Raw genomic sequence first — 19,139 nt, 5'->3', positions numbered from 1 at the left:
GTGCATACCTGTCCACAGCCACCACCACACTCTGAGAGCTGGTCTCTCCGATGGACTCCTGAATGCTGGCAATCTGCTTACGGTCCACAGTCCCTCCAACTGCAGAGCAAAACACAGATGGTTGTTAGGCTGATTTAGGCTTTAACGTTGGTCTTTGTGTGCACGATGCATTCAAATGATGATCGCTGACCTAAACCCAGGTACTCATCGCTGCTCTGCTCCTTCGTGCTCGCAATGAAGCCCTCTTTGCCCCGCACCGTCCCTGAGATGTAGCGTGCCTTGACCCCGGTACCAATCAGCTGAGCCAGCTCCAGCTGACTGATGCACTTCAAGATCTGCAGGGAGTGAGGTATTTGGAGGAAAAAAAACAGATGCAGAAATGTAGAAAGGAGTTAAAAAACAAGCAAGCGCAGCAGAATAAAGTGGGAAAAGGGTAACACCAAAATTCTACAAAATGTGAGCTATAAACAAAGTAAAGACAGGTCTCTGCTCTGTTCTAGATATACAAATTGATATCCCAGAGGAATCTGAGGCTTGGGAAAGATGATCATTTAAATATGAGATGAATTATAACAACACGTTCCTGCGAGCCAACACAAACGCCAGTTTCATGTGACATAAGTGGAGCGAACCTCATGCCAGGAGTTTCCCAGATAGTTTCCATCTGTGTGGGCCACAGTGATGAGGGTCTTGATGGTGTCAATGTTCTTCTGCTTCATTTCTGCAATGCCTGAGGTGGCTGTGAGCAGGGTGAACCTGGCCAGAGCCTGCACATACGCATCCCTCTCCAACTGTGACAGAGGCAAAACAACAACAATGCTTTGTGTCAACGCGCTGCCAGGTCGGTAATACGGTACGGCACTAGTCATACAAAACAGATTGCAGTACCTGTATGGAGAAGATGCACGCGATCCTGATGGCACAGCGGATTCCTTCAAGACACAGTGAGGCCACCTCAGTGTCGTCGCAGTCCTGAAGCCCCACGCTGAAGGCGGCCAGGAAGGGCGTCCATGCCAGCTGAGGAAACAAATAAACAACAACGGCAAGGATGATTTGTTTGCAGCTGTGTTTGTGCCCAGCTGTGTCTGAAGCATGTGTGGATGCGCTAGCGTTATCACCTTGAACATGGGTCTGACATGCTCCAGATGTGTGGCACTGGTGAAGGGAGCCTGCACGTGGCTGACGGCCTCCATCAGAGCTTTGGCCGTCTTAGCCATCTGCTCCATCTCCACGTTGTACAGCAGGCGCCTCTGCTTCTCGCTGGCCACACCTGAGCAATAAACCCCAGACAGTTTTTTTTTTTTTTTTTTTTTTTTTTTTTAGAGAAAGCGAAAAAAACTGCAGCTTTTCTTTTAACAGCTACCGCAAAGTGTAAATCAGAAGTGTTTTTCATAGAATAACTGATTTCTGATAGCTCCAAGCCTCATCCAAAACCATTCCAGCAACAAAGATATCAAGTAAATGACTCTGGATAATATCTACAATCTCCTTTTTCATTACACCTTTGAGAACTCCTCCAGCACTGAGACTCACTTTGCTTGTTGGATTTCATGGTGAGCTCTTTTGTCTCCTTCATGGCGATCTTTTTCCCTGCGATCTCGTCGTAGATGGCTGAGAGATATTCCTCAGGTAGGTCTTTGCTGTCATTGATGCCCCGGTTCATCTTGATATATTGCTCTTTTGTCATTTTATTCTTAACCTTTGCAGATAACAACAAGGATTCGGGTCAAAAGCTGCTTATTTAACTTCTGTGATTTATGCTGAACAGATATTTAAGGGAAGGACTGCTGTCTAAACACATCCCGAAGGCCGCTGCCTCACTGAGGCGGAGCGCTCACCTGTGGACTGTGAAGGTCTGTTGTCAACATAATGATTGAGTAGGCAAGGACATACGCAGTGTCAGCGCTGGCAAAGAGCGTTTGCCTGGGAAATGGACAGGAAAGCAAGGGTAGGAGAGCAGATTAATTTAACAGCACGGTGTTTACTGACCACAGAGAACCGAACGCAAGCATTTCCAGAGTCATAAACTCACCCCTGGTTGCATTCAAGATATCTCGCCGCAAATTTCTCCATGAGCCGGTCGATTTTCTGGGCCTCTCCGGGCAGCCGAAAGCCCTCCAGGAACATCCTCAGCGCAGAGACAAAGTCTTTGCCCTGGAAGTCCATTTGATCCACGTAGGCGTACATCACCTCTTTATTGAAACGGTCATTATCCCCGAGGAATTCTCCCACTTGAGTCTGACAGAGCAAAAGAAAACAGAGGCTATGTGAAACGTACCGCAACGTAAAACACATATTTAGCATTTGTCTGTGCTGGTTCTTATCTACTGTGTGTGTGGGAGAGTGTCTGAAATAGAGTGAAGTTCTGAGATGAGATTTCTTTTCTAATGAGATGGAATGACCATAAATGTGCCAAAGTTTGTCTTTCTCTGGGAAATTTCTTAATGGAGCTAAATGGCACTCCCCTTGTGATGCATGAAGCACCAAAAATACATTTGACAAACTCAGCACCAACATTTCTTTTCAGAAATAATCATGGGCTTGCAAAAAAAAAAAAAAAAAAAAAAAAGGGGGGGGATATGACCAGTTTTATGCAAACAACATTTTTTCTACTGGGCTACAAATGCCAATTGCATCAGGCGCATGCTAGCGACAGCAGGACAGGATGTAGACTTTAATAGTGTCCTACTGTAGCTGATCTGGGCTCTGTACCACAAAACAGGTTCAACATCTTTCCGTTATATGGATCCACTTATCCTAACATTGGGACATGAACATGATAAGGTAACCCAGGATTTATCAATCTAGCTGGGATAGGATTAGCATGTTTACATCAAAGGGAAGTGGTGCTGGTAGCTGGTAAGTTATGTGTAAGAAACTGTATTTATCACTGATCCTCATCATTAGACCCTCTTGCTCCCCACACACAGGGGGTCCCTTCCAGGAATGGATTTTTTTAGGCAATTGATTGGTCAGTAAGAGGCGATTTCATACCTGGGGATCTTTAATCTCAAACCTATAATTTTCCAGAGCAGGTTAGGTTGGCAACATGTTACCATGGCAATATAACCCAGCAAGACCTGAACCACCTTGATAGTCCTGAAAACTCAGGGTTAATCCTGAAGTTAAGATAGATTAGCCACATCCTGCTTCATAGGACAGGCTGTAGCGTTAGCTTGCTGCATCCTTGTTCTGACGGGTGGATGCAGGCAACAGAAGAAAAACAGTCCCTGCATGCCATCTCATATGTCATCTGTTGCAATATTTACAATATTAGACATCTTTCTTCATTTCATATCTCAGCTTTAGTTAACGATTCTGATCTCCAGATGTTTGTGTGGGGAACTCACTCCATGCTACTAGAATGAGCCATTTTCCTCCCTGCCATAACTTCGCTTGAGTAAATCTCATTTGTGCCATTTTTAATAACACCCCCCGACACATACAACAACTGTTCTGGTGCCACAGCCGCACTTACAACTCTGGCACCATCAGCCGTCAGTGACTGAGTATCGTATTCGCTTAAAACGGTCTTAGGATAAAGCTGTAAACGTTACACCTGCTCTGAGATCACTGTGCGGTTTGTGCTTCCTCACTTCAACATGCCAAAAGTCTGGACCCAAATCTGTGTTGTGGTGTGAGCAGAGAAGCAGATCTGTACTCTGTTTTAGCTGAAAGTAAGAACCACATGACTTCTTACCGAATCGAGCCTCTCCTCCTGGTGCAAAAACTGAGCAAGGTCCTCGGGGGTTGTACCCAGCATGCCTTGCTCCTGAAGGTACTGAATTCCTCTCTTTGGTTTCTTGTTAAACCTATGGAAGATCCAGAGAAGGACAACTTAATGAAGCTAATGCCACAGTTATCCGGAGGATAAAACGATTACTCCGTGAAAGCGGCACCCCTTACAGGTCGATGCCCTGCTCGATGATCTCCTTTTGCTGCTTGAGCACTTCAAACTGCTCTGGGTTGTCAGTACCAGACATCTGCGTGCTGTAGCTTCCGATACCGGATGAGGCTGTGGAGTCCAGAGAGTTAATGCTCCCATAGCGGTTTATGGTCTCCGGAGCCTTGGACTCTGTGCTTTCTTGTTCTGATGGTTTCTCTTGGCCTGAGGAATAAAAAAGAAAGAAAAAAATACACCAGATAAGACAACGCAGAAGGGATGACAGATAAGTGGACATATATGATAATAACAGAAAAAAAAGACTATTGTTGCAACTCCCAGCAAACATCATAGAAGTGAGGCCTTTAATTGAAACTCTGGCACAAGCATGGCCTCAAGGCATAAAAAAAACCCCCAGCAAACTTAAAGCTAGTACTGCAGGAGACAAACTTCAGTCATTTAAAAGGGGGAAGACTGGACCAAAGAAAATGACCCCAAGGTCTACTTAATGATTTTTTTTTTTTGTTTGTGCTGGGAGGGTATGACTGCAAGCGTTACTCGAATCCATGCACAATCGCAGCTTAATGAATTCCAGAAACACACATTTATTCACACTGTCGGAGCAGGTGCAAGGCAGGAGGGAGGGGAGGGGTATTATAAAAGGTGGGTTATCTGAAAAGCTCCAGGTCGTCAAAGGGAAAGCAGCCAGAACTTAGACACCAACAGAGGCTGATTTCTTAAGCCTGCTGGAGTAAGCTCAGGGATCTGCTGCTGCTGCTGCTGGAGCGAGTCCACGCTGTAAGACGGAGGGAGTCTGATTACCTATCGGAAACTCTTTAAAACATTCAGGACAAAGCCGCAGTAATGTGAGCTTGCAGTCTGTGTCCACTCCCCGGCTTACAGAACGGAGGGAAAACAATGGGGGAACACAAGCTGTGCGTCGGGGAACTACTTTATAACGTTTCCATCAAAACTAACCAGCAGCATTTTCACCTATTAGTAGTTGTGGTTAAATTCAAACACGGTTTTTGTTACAAATCTATGGGTGTAGCTGGGCAACAGGAAACTCTCAAACACAAGCTATGTAACCCAACAATAGTACAAAACTCCCTATGGACACAACGGGTGTAAAACGAGCGACACAAACACGTTCCAGCAAACACTCCATACTGCTCTACTGTTACCTGCTCTTGCTTTGAAGTCGTTCACAAAGGAGAGACAAGGGACAGTTTAAAAACAGGGGATGTGATATATTGTACTGCTATACTCTAAGACACTACACAACCCAATGCTTTGTAACCACAATTCATATTCCACATTGTAAAATAAAAGAAAATAGTTAAAATTCGGCGGCAGCCTGCAGGGCAAACGTAACATTCAAAATTCAAATACTAACCTATGAGTTCCTGCTAGATTGCTAATGAGGTGTCATAAGTTTTGAAATAGAAATAGCGCCACTGTGAGCGAACACAGCTGCCTATGCTAGTTAGCCCTGTTAGCCCAGCCTGAGGCTAGCCCATGGGCTGTTCCAGAGGGCTTCTGGGATATCTTTCCAGTGCTTTCACGCAGCTGTACTCTTCCTTAGTTTGAGCAAACATGTGCTCCGATGTGCTGAAAACCCAAGGGCCAGTCTGACACTGAAGATATGCTCAGTATGTCATGGAGGGTTTTTTGTCTCTCCCCCCCCCGCCTTAATCATGGCTCGGCCTAAGGTATCGTTCTTTTCAGGATTAAACCTCCTGGATTAGCCCGTCTGCGCCAGCCTCTGGGCATTATCCCGCTGCTAGAGCGGTGGGAACCGAGCTGATGAACGTTTGCATTTCTTCTTAAGAGTTGTAGCTCTCCCAGATGAATGCCAGCTGTCCACCCTGCCTCTGATTGCAACTATGCCGATGGAGCTTTATCGCAAACCAGTAAAAACCTTTAAAAGCCTGAATTATGAAATTATTGCTAGAAATGTCTAAATTTTGGAAATAGGAGCGTTTATCAAAAAATCTGGCAAATAAAATAAAAAAAAATCTTCAATCTTAATTAGCATAAGAGTGTTTAATTGGCATCATATTTCCTACATCAGGCTACAATGCAAAAAATAAAATAAAGGTACCCATACACTTCCTTTTATTGAAGCTTTAATCATACATTCAAACCTCATTCTGAAGACTTCAGTAATATTACAGGCTTGTGTCCTGATGTATTCATTCGTGTTATACGTTCTGTATTCTTCAATTTAACCAGTCTTCACTGTTATTTTTAAGGAATTACTACACTCTCCCCTGCAGTAACACATTGTTCTGTGTACAGCTAGCCTGTCTTGGATTGTTTCAAACTACCAGCCAAACACTGATCAGTGTGCAGAATAACAACGAAGAGAAATGTTATGCCTTGTATTCAGATCAGGTCTGATGACTGCCAGACAGTTTTGATAAAAGACACGAGTGTCTCACCGAGGCTGGTCTGGGAATTGGGGTTGACGTATTGGTCTTTACTCCACTCCACCATACACTTCAGGATTGACACTAGACACTCAAGGCCTTTCTTTCTCAGGGTCAGCTCCTAGAAAAGCATCCCAACAATTTTTTTAGCCCAAGATTGTGAATAATAGCAACAATAACTTTAAATTAAATAAATAAATAAAATCACCTGCTGGGGGGTTATCCCAAGCTCATGGCCTCCACGACCTTGTGCAATTTTCGAGAGGTCGTTGACCAGCCGTTCAAATATGTTAGCAGCATTCAAGTCACAGTCATAGTTCACGTAGATGTCCACCACACTCTGGGCGTCTGATGGGACAGATGGGAGCCAGATGGAGTTTGGCAGTGAAAATGTGGAGGGTGAATCAATAGGCATACATATAAAGATAATCATTAATCATTAGATGAAACTGCAACTTTGTTACGACAGTCACGTGAAAAAGGAAGCAGTTCATATGAGGTATTATTCAGCATTTCTGTACAGCTAAAAACTTTTTTGACAAATAGCAGATATATCTGCACCACATCTAAAGCCCCAATCAAAGTACTTCTATTTTCTATTTTCTATTTTCTAAATGACACAAAGAGAAGTGAAAATAGAGAGAGAAGCCAACCTGCACATATTCTAGTGAGGGTTTGTATAACCATCCATTTGTGGTCATAGGAGCTTGTGGACGTCTCAAGAATATACAGGAAAATCTCCTTGAAGAACACCTGTTGAGAGAGTTCATGTGACAGTGTAAACATGAATCACACACACAAGGAGAGGTAAAAACAACCTTCAGTTGCCTGCATAACCAAAAAAAAAAAAAAAAAAAAAAAAGAGAAAGCCCACACGCAATCCTCCAGAAGCAAAACACGATTCCCCTCGAGTGGATACAACAAATATAGCAGGTGGATGTCAAATGTTCGACAGTTAGACTCAGAAGAATAAACTGTAAGCAGAGGAGGAAGAACATTACAGCAGATATGGTAACAGCCCGTCAATATCTCTTACCACTGAAAGATGCTAGATATAAACATGAAAGATACACATATATACTGACAGTTCTTCACTGTAAAAACAAGTCGATCAAAATTATTTTCTCTTTTAAATGTGGCGTTTAACACCTCAATTGTTCCCGTGTTTCCTACAAAGTGAACCAGGTGCCAGATGAACTAGTTGGCTGATGAACTAGCCAAGCAGTTCATCGGGTTTTCCCTGCACATCTAAGTAAAAATAAAAGAGAGAAAAACAATCCTAGCTTGACTCACCATGGGAAAAATATTGAATGACTTCTGGGTTCAAAACATTTCTTTGTACTACGCTCCAGAGGCTGTTAGTGCAGAAACTGCTGCTTTCTATGGCGATCCTTTCTGTCGATACCTTTTTGCTATAAACGACACTTCTTTGAAAGTCCAAAAGTAGCCGGGCACAAAATGACTTGGGTCTCTAAAGCTAATTTTCCCTTCATCAGTAATGTACAAGGAGGATTTCTTTTATTACTCACACATTTACACCTAATAAGGATTTAAGTGTGCCGACACAGGTCGCTGCCTTCCTGGATGTTTGCATTTTTAATACAGTTGTCTGACAATAATGCAGCTTACAAGTTTAATAGTAAGTAAGACCCCAAATAAGAGGGGCTGCATGTCTTTGTGATGAACCTCTGAGGTCTATGGATGAAGCCTGCTAACAAAGAAAGGAGATATCAACTGAAAACTCTTCTTCTGTCACTTACATAATCAAGATGGCAACGACTGAAATACCAGACTTAATGCTTCCAATTGTGTTACCACAATCATCTTTTATATACAGTTTATGGTCAATACTTTCATAAACTATATGGACAAAAGCACTGGGTCACACCTACTGTTAGCCATGCAGTGTGCCTTTACAAACACAACTGAATACGACTGTGATGCCGTAACAGAAAGGAAATGAAAGCATTTAGGAACCACAGCAACCCAGCCGTGAAGTGGGAGACCATGTAAAGGACCCCGAGTGCAGTCTCTGCTGACTCAATAACTGCAGAGCTCCTCTGGCATTAACATCAGCACAGAAACTGTGTGCCGGGAGCTTCACGGCATGGGTTTCTATGGCCGACAGCTCTTGTGTAGGAGACCCAGTGCTTTTGTCCAAACTTAAAGCAAATGCTTTACCTCGATTTGCATCTTGAGGTGTGTCTTGAAGTGAGAAAGGAGAGTGAGGAAAATGGAGAGAGACAGTTCGAAGACCTCAGGCACAGAGGAGACCCCATTCTTGGACAGAGCCACACACAGGTACTGCTTGATGGCGTTTATGAACATCTCGTTGGTCTTAAAGATGGGCCCGGCGTTTTGCAGGATGGACAGCAGCAGCTGGAGGGACAAGACCTTCGACCGCAACTCGTGGGACCTGAGACGAGGACAGAAAAGAGGAAGTTAAAATCTTTGATGAAAGCAAGGGGAACAATTGATTCCCCTTCGGAAAGTTACAAAATTAAATTCATCAACAACAATAGCATAAGCTTGTTATCATGAATTGACTGTCTCCTTTGAATAGAAAAGAGGGCTTAAATTAAAACACAAAAAGATACCCTGTGCAGTGGTTTGTTTGTGCGCACATATCAATGTGTGAAGCTTCATCTCCTATAGCAGGGGTCGGCAACCTTTCCAATGATGAGTGCCATCTAAAATTTCCTCAGAAGTCAATGTGCCATATCAACCGTTGCATTAGCAATAGATTTAATAATGGTCTACATCAACAGCTACACACTATATAAAACAACTTTATAGAACTACATTTGTTCACAGACGTTGGCATAGTGCAGATCAGCTATTTAAAAAAAAAAAAAAAAGACTTTTTATCCATAACAAGAACACCAACAGCAAAGGAACACAACAGAAAATGCAAATGCTATTTATGGTTTCCTCACAAGAATGATAAGAAAAAAATAAACTGCGCCAACATCGCATGTTTCTTAATACAGGGATACACATGTTAATGTGATCTCTGGTCTCCCACTCAGAGACACAGGTCTCCGAGCATCCAGCATTCAGACGGCTACCCGAGGACACTCTTCGTGCGAGAGAAAATCTGCTCACACAGATATGTAAAGCCAAATACTGTCAATAAGGCCTCTGCAATGTTCTTAACACAGTTAAATTTGTCAGGTAGTGATGCCCAGCAGGTGAAGATGCACAGACACAGCTATGAGTCAAGCTTTTCAGTTCAATCGGCTGCATTTCGATGTCCTCTGTGTCCAGCCAGTTAAAGAGAGACAAATCCAGCTGCTCGTTAAAGCTTTCTGGTTAGATCAGAAAAGAAAACATTGGTCCATACACCTGAAAGTCCCAAAAACGCATCGTGAATCCTGTCTCGAGTCCATGGATGTATCCGTGTATTTCCGTGGTGCTGATGCTGCGCTGAGCGGACAGCTCCTGAAGCATATGAAGCGTCGGAATGTGGAAATTTCAGCATCGCTTGAAAAAACTGCCAGCTAGCCACGTCGATCTCACCGGTAGGGTAAGTTATTTTTAGCCAATTACAAGTTGAATCTGGTAGTTGGGGTTGTTAGCTAAGATACCGTCATTAAGAAGAACAACTGACGTGTCTATGCGAGCTAATTTGCGATGTGCACCGGTGGCCCGGCCATTTATTTTTTAATGCTCCTTCTCAGACTAATTCACCGCGTGTCGTGCCATCAGTTAAACCCTTCACGTGTCAGCTGTGGCACGAGTGCTCAGGGTTGCAGACCCCTGTACTATAGCATTTTACAGATCCAAATCTGCAATAATGCTCAGCGCTGCATAAAACAACCAAAAAAAATGTATCTAATCATCTGCCCGAGGCTTTTAACCATGAAAAATTTTCGTCACAAAATGCTCTTGGCAACCAAAAGAGAAACAAAAATCTCACTAAAACAAAGTACCTATAAGTGACATGATCTGTCCTTCAAGCAAAGTTATTCCACAAAGTGGGAAAAGTGTAACGCACAGTAAAACTAAATCATGCTGTATCTCTGCATCAGAGAGTTAAAAACTTCAACAGCATCAAAGAAATGCTCGGGAAACCAAATCAAAGCGCCCCTGCGCGTATAGCCTCAGCCCGTCTGAACTGTTTTCCTGCAGCAGCAGGACGAAACGAGTCAAAAATCACACTTTCAGCTACTTTATATTCTGGGTTTGGCTGCTTCTGTGCAATGTCTTCCATCTCTGGCAAGCAGACAAATTAGGATTTATGTGGCACAACAACAGGGTGCCTCTACTTCTCTTTCAATAGCCAAAAAATATGGAGCAAAGGAAAACATACTGCTTTATCGCCAACCAGATTGTTGTGAAGAAAGAAATGCAATGTTAGTACAATGCAAGAAAACTACAACACTAAAAGCATTAAAATAAGAAAGAAAAATGCAGGGTTAAGACAGCTGGCCTCCCTTTTCATACCCGAAGACTGCATCCGCCTTTATTTTAAGTTTATCCCCCTTAGGATATCCAGAAAAGAGTAGTTAGCACATTGGTGGTTAGCAAATCTAGAATAAAAATCAAGTATTTCTTCAAATTTATAAAATAATAAAATAAAGTAGTTTCTGGTGGTGATAATGATAATAATAAAGCCACACTTTCGCCTGTGTGCTCCCTTATGACAGAGTGACAAACTGTGACTCATGAGGCAGAACAGCCTTGTTAGGAAGGTAAAAGGTTTCTGTCTGGCACTGACACGGCACATCAGTGCTGAGGTAACTGACGTGGCCTTCATTAGACACACACGCACGCGCACGCGCGCGCGCGCACACACACACACACACACACACACACACACACACACACACACACACACACACACACACACACACACACACACACACACACACACACACACACACACACACACACAAATACAAATGGGCACAAACACACAAACACCATTCTTTCTTTTGAATTTTCAACATTTTCATTAAAAAGCTATTGAACAAAGGACTGAGATTGCAGTTCATTTCACCGGATTAAAGTAAAATAAAAGTGACGGATGATTAAATAAACAGAACAGTAAACAAACCAGCCAGCAGAGCCTGAATTGAGTTTCACAAAGAAACCAGATGCGGGAAATCCAGTTTCTCAAAGGCTATAGCCATCAGGTCAAGCCAATCACATGCCCTTTTTGGAAAACCAGAGATGGGTCAGAAGAAATACTACATGAAGGCATAAATCTAATTATACTTTTCTGCTGTTAAAAAAGGGAAGCAGTTAAAATGGGATGAAACCAGGAAGTGATTCAGAAAATGCTGAGTGATGACTCATTGTCTGCCTTATCATCATGTATCAGAACACTGCAGTTATCATGGGAGCGATCCTCATTTTAAACCATGACTCACATTTGTGCATGTCTATCCCAAAGATGAAACCAAATAAAAATCGAAGCTTTTCATTGGGGGCTTTACTGGAAGCACAATACATCACTAATTCATTTTACTAACAAACAAAGGTTTTCGAAGGAGAATGTCAGCTGGAAAGCATCCAAATAAAACTGATTTTCCACATTCTTTTAGATAACCACATTAAAATTTTCATTTATTTCTCATTAAATGTCAATAATATGTTCCTCCACTGCAAACTAAGTAATCAAGATTGGGATACAGCAATGAACTGATAGAAAGTAAGTCCAAAACTATTTGGATAATTCATTATTTCAGTTGTTTAGCAGCAAAAATGTTTTACAGTTAGGTCTTACAGTTAATCACTCAGTCATCCATCCATTCATTAGTAGAAGTCGAAGCAAAGACCCAAAGATTTTCCTCAAACTGACCACCTCCCCTCTTAGGTCTACAGGGGGACACCAACGCGCTCCCAAATCAGAGATATAATCTCTCAAAGTGTGCTGGCTCTATCCTGAGGTCTCTTCCTGGCAGGACATACCCCAAACACCTCACCTAGGAAGTGCGGTGCCACAAGGCCCAGTCATCCAACCGACAGGAGGGGTTTGGTGCTATGTGGACCGAGGTGGAGCGCTTTGCCGTCCGATCCTCAGTTATTAAACCTGACTTCAAGAAAGTGAAACCTCAAATGCCTCCAACATAATTTAAGAGAGTCTGCTTGATTGGTTTCCACAGGCATGAAACCAAACAGAAGTCATTTTATGTATTTTTTACTGCTATGTTTAAAACTCAGCATTATTTCAGTATCAGGCTGCTATCACACCTTTCCCTCCTAACACAGCATAATTCTCTCACTTTTTTTTGCATAAGTCAAAGGAGTCGAAAATATTAACCAGAAACAGACGAACCAAATAACACACAAGAGCAGTCATTATGTTTAATTTGTATCCTTACTTCGGATCAGGTGGCCCATCTGATAGCGGTTTCATTGACAGCTTGCAGAGCGAGCGAAAGACAAGAAAGGCATCTTTCTGGAGGATGTGGGAGAATTTAGCACCTGGCGGCTGGCCCGGTGCTGCTCCTGATTCCTGCAGACAAACCAGAGAAACAAAAATACTTTTGAAAAAAATGCCACTTTCACTCTTTACAGGGAGTGCAGAATTATTAGGCAAGTTGTATTTTTGAGGAATAATTTTATTATTGAACAACAACCATGTTCTCAATGAACCCAAAAAACTCATTAATATCAAAGCTGAATGTTTTTGGAAGTAGTTTTTAGTTTGTTTTTAGTTTTAGCTATTTTAGGGGGATATCTGTGTGTGCAGGTGACTATTACTGTGCATAATTATTAGGCAACTTAACAAAAAACAAATATATACCCATTTCAATTATTTATTTTTACCAGTGAAACCAATATAACATCTCCACATTCACAAATATACATTTCTGACATTCAAAAACAAAACAAAAACAAATCAGCGACCAATATAGCCACCTTTCTTTGCAAGGACACTCAAAAGCCTGCCATCCATGGATTCTGTCAGTGTTTTGATCTGTTCACCATCAACATTGCGTGCAGCAGCAACCACAGCCTCCCAGACACTGTTCAGAGAGGTGTACTGTTTTCCCTCCTTGTAAATCTCACATTTGATGATGGACCACAGGTTCTCAATGGGGTTCAGATCAGGTGAACAAGGAGGCCATGTCATTAGTTTTTCTTCTTTTATACCCTTTCTTGCCAGCCACGCTGTGGAGTACTTGGACGCGTGTGATGGAGCCTTGTCCTGCATGAAAATCATGTTTTTCTTGAAGGATGCAGACTTCTTCCTGTACCACTGCTTGAAGAAGGTGTCTTCCAGAAACTGGCAGTAGGACTGGGAGTTGAGCTTGACTCCATCCTCAACCCGAAAAGGCCCCACAAGCTCATCTTTGATGATACCAGCCCAAACCAGTACTCCACCTCCACCTTGCTGGCGTCTGAGTCGGACTGGAGCTCTCTGCCCTTTACCAATCCAGCCACGGGCCCATCAAGACTCACTCTCATTTCATCAGTCCATAAAACCTTAGAAAAATCAGTCTTGAGATATTTCTTGGCCCAGTCTTGACGTTTCAGCTTGTGTGTCTTGTTCAGTGGTGGTCGTCTTTCAGCCTTTCTTACCTTGGCCATGTCTCTGAGTATTGCACACCTTGTGCTTTTGGGCACTCCAGTGATGTTGCAGCTCTGAAATATGGCCAAACTGGTGACAAGTGGCATCTTGGCAGCTGCACGCTTGACTTTTCTCAGTTCATGGGCAGTTATTTTGCGCCTTGGTTTTTCCACACGCTTCTTGCGACCCTGTTGACTATTTTGAATGACACGCTTGATTGTTCGATGATCACGCTTCAGAAGCTTTGCAATTTTGAGACTGCTGCATCCCTCTGCAAGATATCTCACTATTTTTAACTTTTCTGAGCCTGTCAAGTCCTTCTTTTGACCCATTTTGCCAAAGGAAAGGAAGTTGCCTAATAATTATGCACACCTGATATAGGATGTTGATGTCATTAGACCACACCCCTTCTCATTACAGAGATGCACATCACCTAATATGCTTAATTGGTAGTAGGCTTTCGAGCCTATACAGGTTGGAGTAAGACAACATGCATGAAGAGGATGATGTGGACAAAATACTAATTTGCCTAATAATTCTGCACTCCCTGTATATCCTGTTGAGTGCTTAACATAAACTGTGTGTGATTATGAGCTTCCAAATCTATTAGATTTCTTTAACAGCAATCACTGAGGAGTGCAATCCTGCATAATTGGTCACATACAGCTGAATGGAAAAATTTTAACTACATTAGAATTGCAGAAAATAGCTATTTTAGCTTAATTAAAAAAAACAAAACAGGTATTCAAAGTGTGTGTGACATGTCTTTCATCATGCTTTTGATTCAAATAGGGTAACACAAAGGTTCACAGTCAAAGCTCTGATCATTTGCAGGTGATGTTAATTTGACATAAAGTAAGCAAGCTGCGTTTCCTGGTACCTGAGTGTCGTTGGATGAGACGGAGAGTCTGTCATCAGGCAGGGAGGGGGTGAAGCTGGCAGAAATAGGTGTGCCGGGGATGCCGTTGGCATGGACGTGCTCGCTGTCGCTACCCACAGTGCCCTCATCCTCCAGGGAGCTCTGGGTGCCCTCTGTTGCCGCTTCTGCAGGCTCTGACTCTGCTGGCTCCCCCTCGCCACCAGACTCCTTGGTGTCAGAGCACAGGTTTGCTGGGTCCAGGCAGTGGCCTGCAGGGTGGAGTTGAATCGACAGGGGTGATACACTAATCTGTAATATTTAAACACCTTAAAATGATCTACAAAAGAGACACAATTTGTTTTTATGACGAGAAAAGCATTCTAGACTTAGTTTGACGACCTGATGAATTACAAAGAAAGAAGACGGCTCTGGAACATAAACGCCATCTTTCATCTGAGGTTAGCGAAGCAAAGAACTATTCTTCTGTGTGCTCAAAGAATTTTTTTAGGTTTTTAAGCTTTTACCCACAAAGAAAGAGCTCTTTGCTTTTTCCATACACCTCCACAAATGAGCCGTGGAAGTGTTGGGAGGAGAAATTATAAGATAACGCTCTTCTAACTCGCTAAGTCTGGGGTAAGCTTTGCATAATGGCTGCAAATCTGCACAGGTTTTTGAGAATTTAAAGATCTCCTACTCCGACAGCAAACTGAAATCTACTTTCAGGAGTTGGCCTCAATAAAGAGCAGCTGGTTGCTGGTTTATTCTTCAGTCAGCCACTTTTCTCACGACGCAATTAGTCACTGCCTTTAAAAATAAAACACAGATTGAAGAAAACAAGCAAAAAAGAAATCTTACCTCCTGCAACAGTATTGACCACCTCTTGCAGAATACTCTGGACAATTTCCTGGGCTTTCTCCTCATAGTTTGGGGTCTCCCTGTCCTCCTCCTCAGCTGCCTCTGCATGCTTCTGGGCTGCTGCGCCTAAATAAAAACATGTAAAGTCTGAGTGTACGCCTTGATACGTTGTACATGCAGTCCTGTGAAAAAGAAAGTTCTATATAGAGTCTCGTGAAAAGCTAGAGGCTGGAAAAAATGGCTTTATTAGTCTTTCATGTTATTGTGGAAGAATTTTGGCCCACTCTTCTTAACAACATTGCTTCAGTTTATGGAGGTTTGCAGGAATTTGTTTATGCACAGCTCTCTGAAGGTCTCACCACAACATTTGAGTCAGGCTAAGGTCTGGACACCTTGATTCTTTTCTTCTTCTGTCATTTTGTTGTAGATTTGCTGCTGCACCCAAATCATAGCCTAGAGATCTTTTAAAACCGCGTGTGGAGTGCAGTAAAAGGGGCCAGCATGCAAAAAGTTACAATGTCACTAAAAAACATTTTTTATTCTCCTCTTCAGATTCTACAGTAGTTCCCTCATTAAAGGAGCTTCTGCAACACTGTCTGTAGTATCAAATATCTGCAACAGAAAACAGTTTCTTTTTAATTATTACACCAAACTGCAAAGCATTTTAAGCACGAGGCTTTTACAGTGTGCATTCAGGTGCTGTTTACTCTGGACAAGTTGATACAACTCAAACGACATGCAACGTGCTCTTGAACGTTACGCCGTGTGCCTGATATATTTAAAGCGGCAGTTAAACAGCACTTAGCTGTGAGAGAGTTGATCGCTTTAGTGGCCAAACATGGTATTTAGTGGCACAGGGAGAGATTAAACTTAAAAAAACAAAAAAGCAAGATAATGGGTTCATAATCAGGGAAGAGATATTTTGTGATTGTCCGTGTCTACTGACAGAGAAAGAGAAAATGGAAAAAAAAGAAGAAACTCTGCGTGCAGCCTTACTTTCTGCCGCTGCAGTGGCTTGGTCTGCCTCGGTTTGTTCACTTTCAGCCACGCAGAACTCTGAACCGTTTTCTGGGTCTGGGTTCTCTCCCTTCTCCTCCTGCTCCCTCTGCTCCTCCTGCTCTTTGGGGGCAGACCTGCCGCTGCTCTCCGGGGCCGGTGTCGAGGGCGTCGATGGGGTGGACGGGGTGGTGATGCTGGGAGTCGGAGGGGTGAGGGGCCCGTTGGCCTCCCGTGTCGGACCCTTCGCCGGCGAATGAATGTGGGTCTGGTGCTGGGCGGAGTCTGGCTCGGTGTGCTGAGTGACTGGGGAGTGCTGCCTGTGCCGCTCTCTCTCCAGCTGTTTTGCTTCTTGCAGCTGTAAGCAGGGGTGGGGCCCACACACACACACATGCACACACACACAAAACAAAACAGCAAAGCACACATAGACAGACAAAGCATGCAAACAACAGCAAAAGCATCATAGAAGACAGACGCATGCAACACACAGACACACAGAGAAAAAAAGCAAAGGTTTAGCATATAAACAAACTCATCAACAATTACAAGTCTGATCAGCCTGTCTAGATTCCCTGAAGACTCACTGAGCCACAACCCTCCCAGATGTCAAAGCAGAGAACAAAAGACGACTACAGATTGTAGTTGTAGTGTACAAAAAAAGCAGTACAGTTTGCCAGCATACATCAGATGTGTGTTCATATGGAGATGCGTATGAAAATGCACGCACTGAGAAGAAAGACATGCCATTAAAAAAAACAGCAATGAGACAAACTTCAAGGAATCGGTTCATGCGGACTGTGTCAACGGGGTCTACTCTAACCCGCCGGTGCTGCAAAATATTTCTGGTGGAAAAATGGCTGTCCCGGCTGATGTGTCACAGCTGACATGTGCAACCGCTGCTTCTGACAGGGAGCGCCGCAAAGTGTTGCCATGCTTTAGCCGGGCAGGGCACAGGCCAAAAGTGGGTCATAAATCATTTGCACATGCTCACAATCTATTAAAAAAAACATTACATGTTTGTGAAAGTTGTGCTGATTGCCTCCTGGAAAAGGCTTCTGAGAAAACAAAGAGATATTTAAGAAAAAAAAACCAAACAGTTTAACACTTCAGTGCTTGACAGCAAACACCGATCCGTACGAGGAAAAAAAATAACTACGAGCAGCGGAGATTTTCTCAGCCGAGCTAAATTAACAAGAACCCAGCGCTGCATTTTGCCATCTGAGCGTGCGTGTGATGATTTGCCGACAATAAAGGTTAAAAGGCAAATGACAGACTCAAGAGTCAAAGAGGAGAGGCGCAGCAGCTTGAAGGGGGGGGACGTGGGTTACAGATGAAAATACAAACAGTGTGACGCATTTACCAAACAATGTGATCTTTCGAGCGACGGCGGACTCTCTTTTGAATTCAGAGTTTTAATTAGAAGAACAAATGAGCCAAAATGAATTTGTTTCAATGAATTAGCCTGTCTCGTATCCATTACTAGCCATAAGACACAATTACACTATCAGTATTATTACATTCAATCATTTGACTATTACAAAGCAAACCAAAAACTGACTCCTCTCATTAAACTCGTTGTGTCTTACTCTCAAATCAACACTCTCGATAATTAAACCAGACTGCTGATCTTCTCGCATTAAATGTAATCGAATAGATTCAGTGACACGGCATTGCGAATGAAACGATTAGTATTGAATACGAGTGACGGTAGCGGGACAGGACGAAGGCGCCTCGACTGGGAGGGTTGGGCGAAGACAAAATAAGCTCATTATTTAAATGCCACCTCAGTCGGATAGTGAAGGCTGCACATGAGCGCGTTTCTGTGCCTGTGATCACAGTGTGCAGAGTACTTCTACACACAGACACACAAAGTGGATCTCCCTGTGCAGCAGCAGCAGCACTACGCAGGCAGTGACAGCACAACGATAGGCCTCTGCCTCAAAGTCTGCCTCGTCTACCGACTCCTGCCTCGCATTTCTCCGTCTGACTCGGTATCAATGGCTCATTGTTCTGAAAGCCCTCTCAAGAACCAAAGCATAAGAAAACTCGTCAGGAATGAGACGGGCGCAGCTGACTGCTTGTACAGCGTTTACCGCGCCCAGGTGCGACTGTAAACTAAAATGTTAACTGGTGCGGGAGGAAAGCGAGATGATTTGTAGGCAAGTCAACAGAAGCCACAGCAAGCATACGGTGGAAGAAGTGCACAGCATACCTGCTCCTGTGCGGTGCAGGAGCAAAAAGGAGGAGAGAACGGATGAGTGCATGAATGGATGAGTGAGGGAAGGAGAAAAAAAAAAAAAAAAAAAGCTCTAATGCGCAAACACAGATGCACAGAGAAGAGTTTAGAAGAGGTCGGATCAGGCATGTCACGGCAGTCCTGCACGCTTTACCTGGCGGTCACGCTTTCTGGAGGCCAGAGACCAAGATAGCCTGTGATTTGTAAGCTATGTGTCCAAAAGGAAAGGAGGGAGGCAGGTGAGGAAGGGGGAAAAAAGTGTCATTCAAAAAGAAAAAGATGACATTAGAGCAAGCTTTTTTTTCCCTTTTTTTCTGAAGGCAATAACTAAAATGTCCCTCTGGACACAAAGC

At 43.3% G+C, this 19,139-nt stretch overlaps 1 protein-coding gene across 2 annotated transcripts in view; it reads right to left on the bottom strand.

Moving 5' to 3' along the window:
• arfgef1 (ADP-ribosylation factor guanine nucleotide-exchange factor 1 (brefeldin A-inhibited)) overlaps nt 1-19,139 on the bottom strand; it is a 55,843-nt gene that overhangs the window by 11,909 nt on the left and 24,795 nt on the right. Inside the window, exons 6-24 of one of the 2 annotated variants that reach the window (XM_084939244.1) lie at nt 18,941-18,994; nt 16,548-16,905; nt 15,552-15,677; nt 14,718-14,965; nt 12,645-12,778; nt 8,497-8,731; nt 6,969-7,068; nt 6,524-6,663; nt 6,328-6,436; nt 3,907-4,108; nt 3,701-3,812; nt 2,033-2,238; nt 1,839-1,923; nt 1,534-1,699; nt 1,119-1,270; nt 889-1,017; nt 633-791; nt 191-335; nt 9-99 (exon numbers count right to left, since the gene is read on the bottom strand). In XM_084939244.1, coding sequence (XP_084795370.1) covers nt 9-99; nt 191-335; nt 633-791; nt 889-1,017; nt 1,119-1,270; nt 1,534-1,699; nt 1,839-1,923; nt 2,033-2,238; nt 3,701-3,812; nt 3,907-4,108; nt 6,328-6,436; nt 6,524-6,663; nt 6,969-7,068; nt 8,497-8,731; nt 12,645-12,778; nt 14,718-14,965; nt 15,552-15,677; nt 16,548-16,905; nt 18,941-18,994 — 2,951 coding nt within the window. The remainder of the gene's footprint in view (nt 1-8; nt 100-190; nt 336-632; nt 792-888; nt 1,018-1,118; nt 1,271-1,533; nt 1,700-1,838; nt 1,924-2,032; nt 2,239-3,700; nt 3,813-3,906; nt 4,109-6,327; nt 6,437-6,523; nt 6,664-6,968; nt 7,069-8,496; nt 8,732-12,644; nt 12,779-14,717; nt 14,966-15,551; nt 15,678-16,547; nt 16,906-18,940; nt 18,995-19,139) is intronic. The other variant, XM_084939245.1, reaches the window with a different exon arrangement.

This window comes from Perissodus microlepis, chromosome 9, assembly GCF_051167445.1.
Source record: "Perissodus microlepis isolate ML-2025 ecotype Zambia chromosome 9, ASM5116744v1, whole genome shotgun sequence".
Taxonomy (NCBI): domain Eukaryota; kingdom Metazoa; phylum Chordata; class Actinopteri; order Cichliformes; family Cichlidae; genus Perissodus; species Perissodus microlepis.
This window is presented reverse-complemented; position numbering and strand designations above follow the sequence as displayed.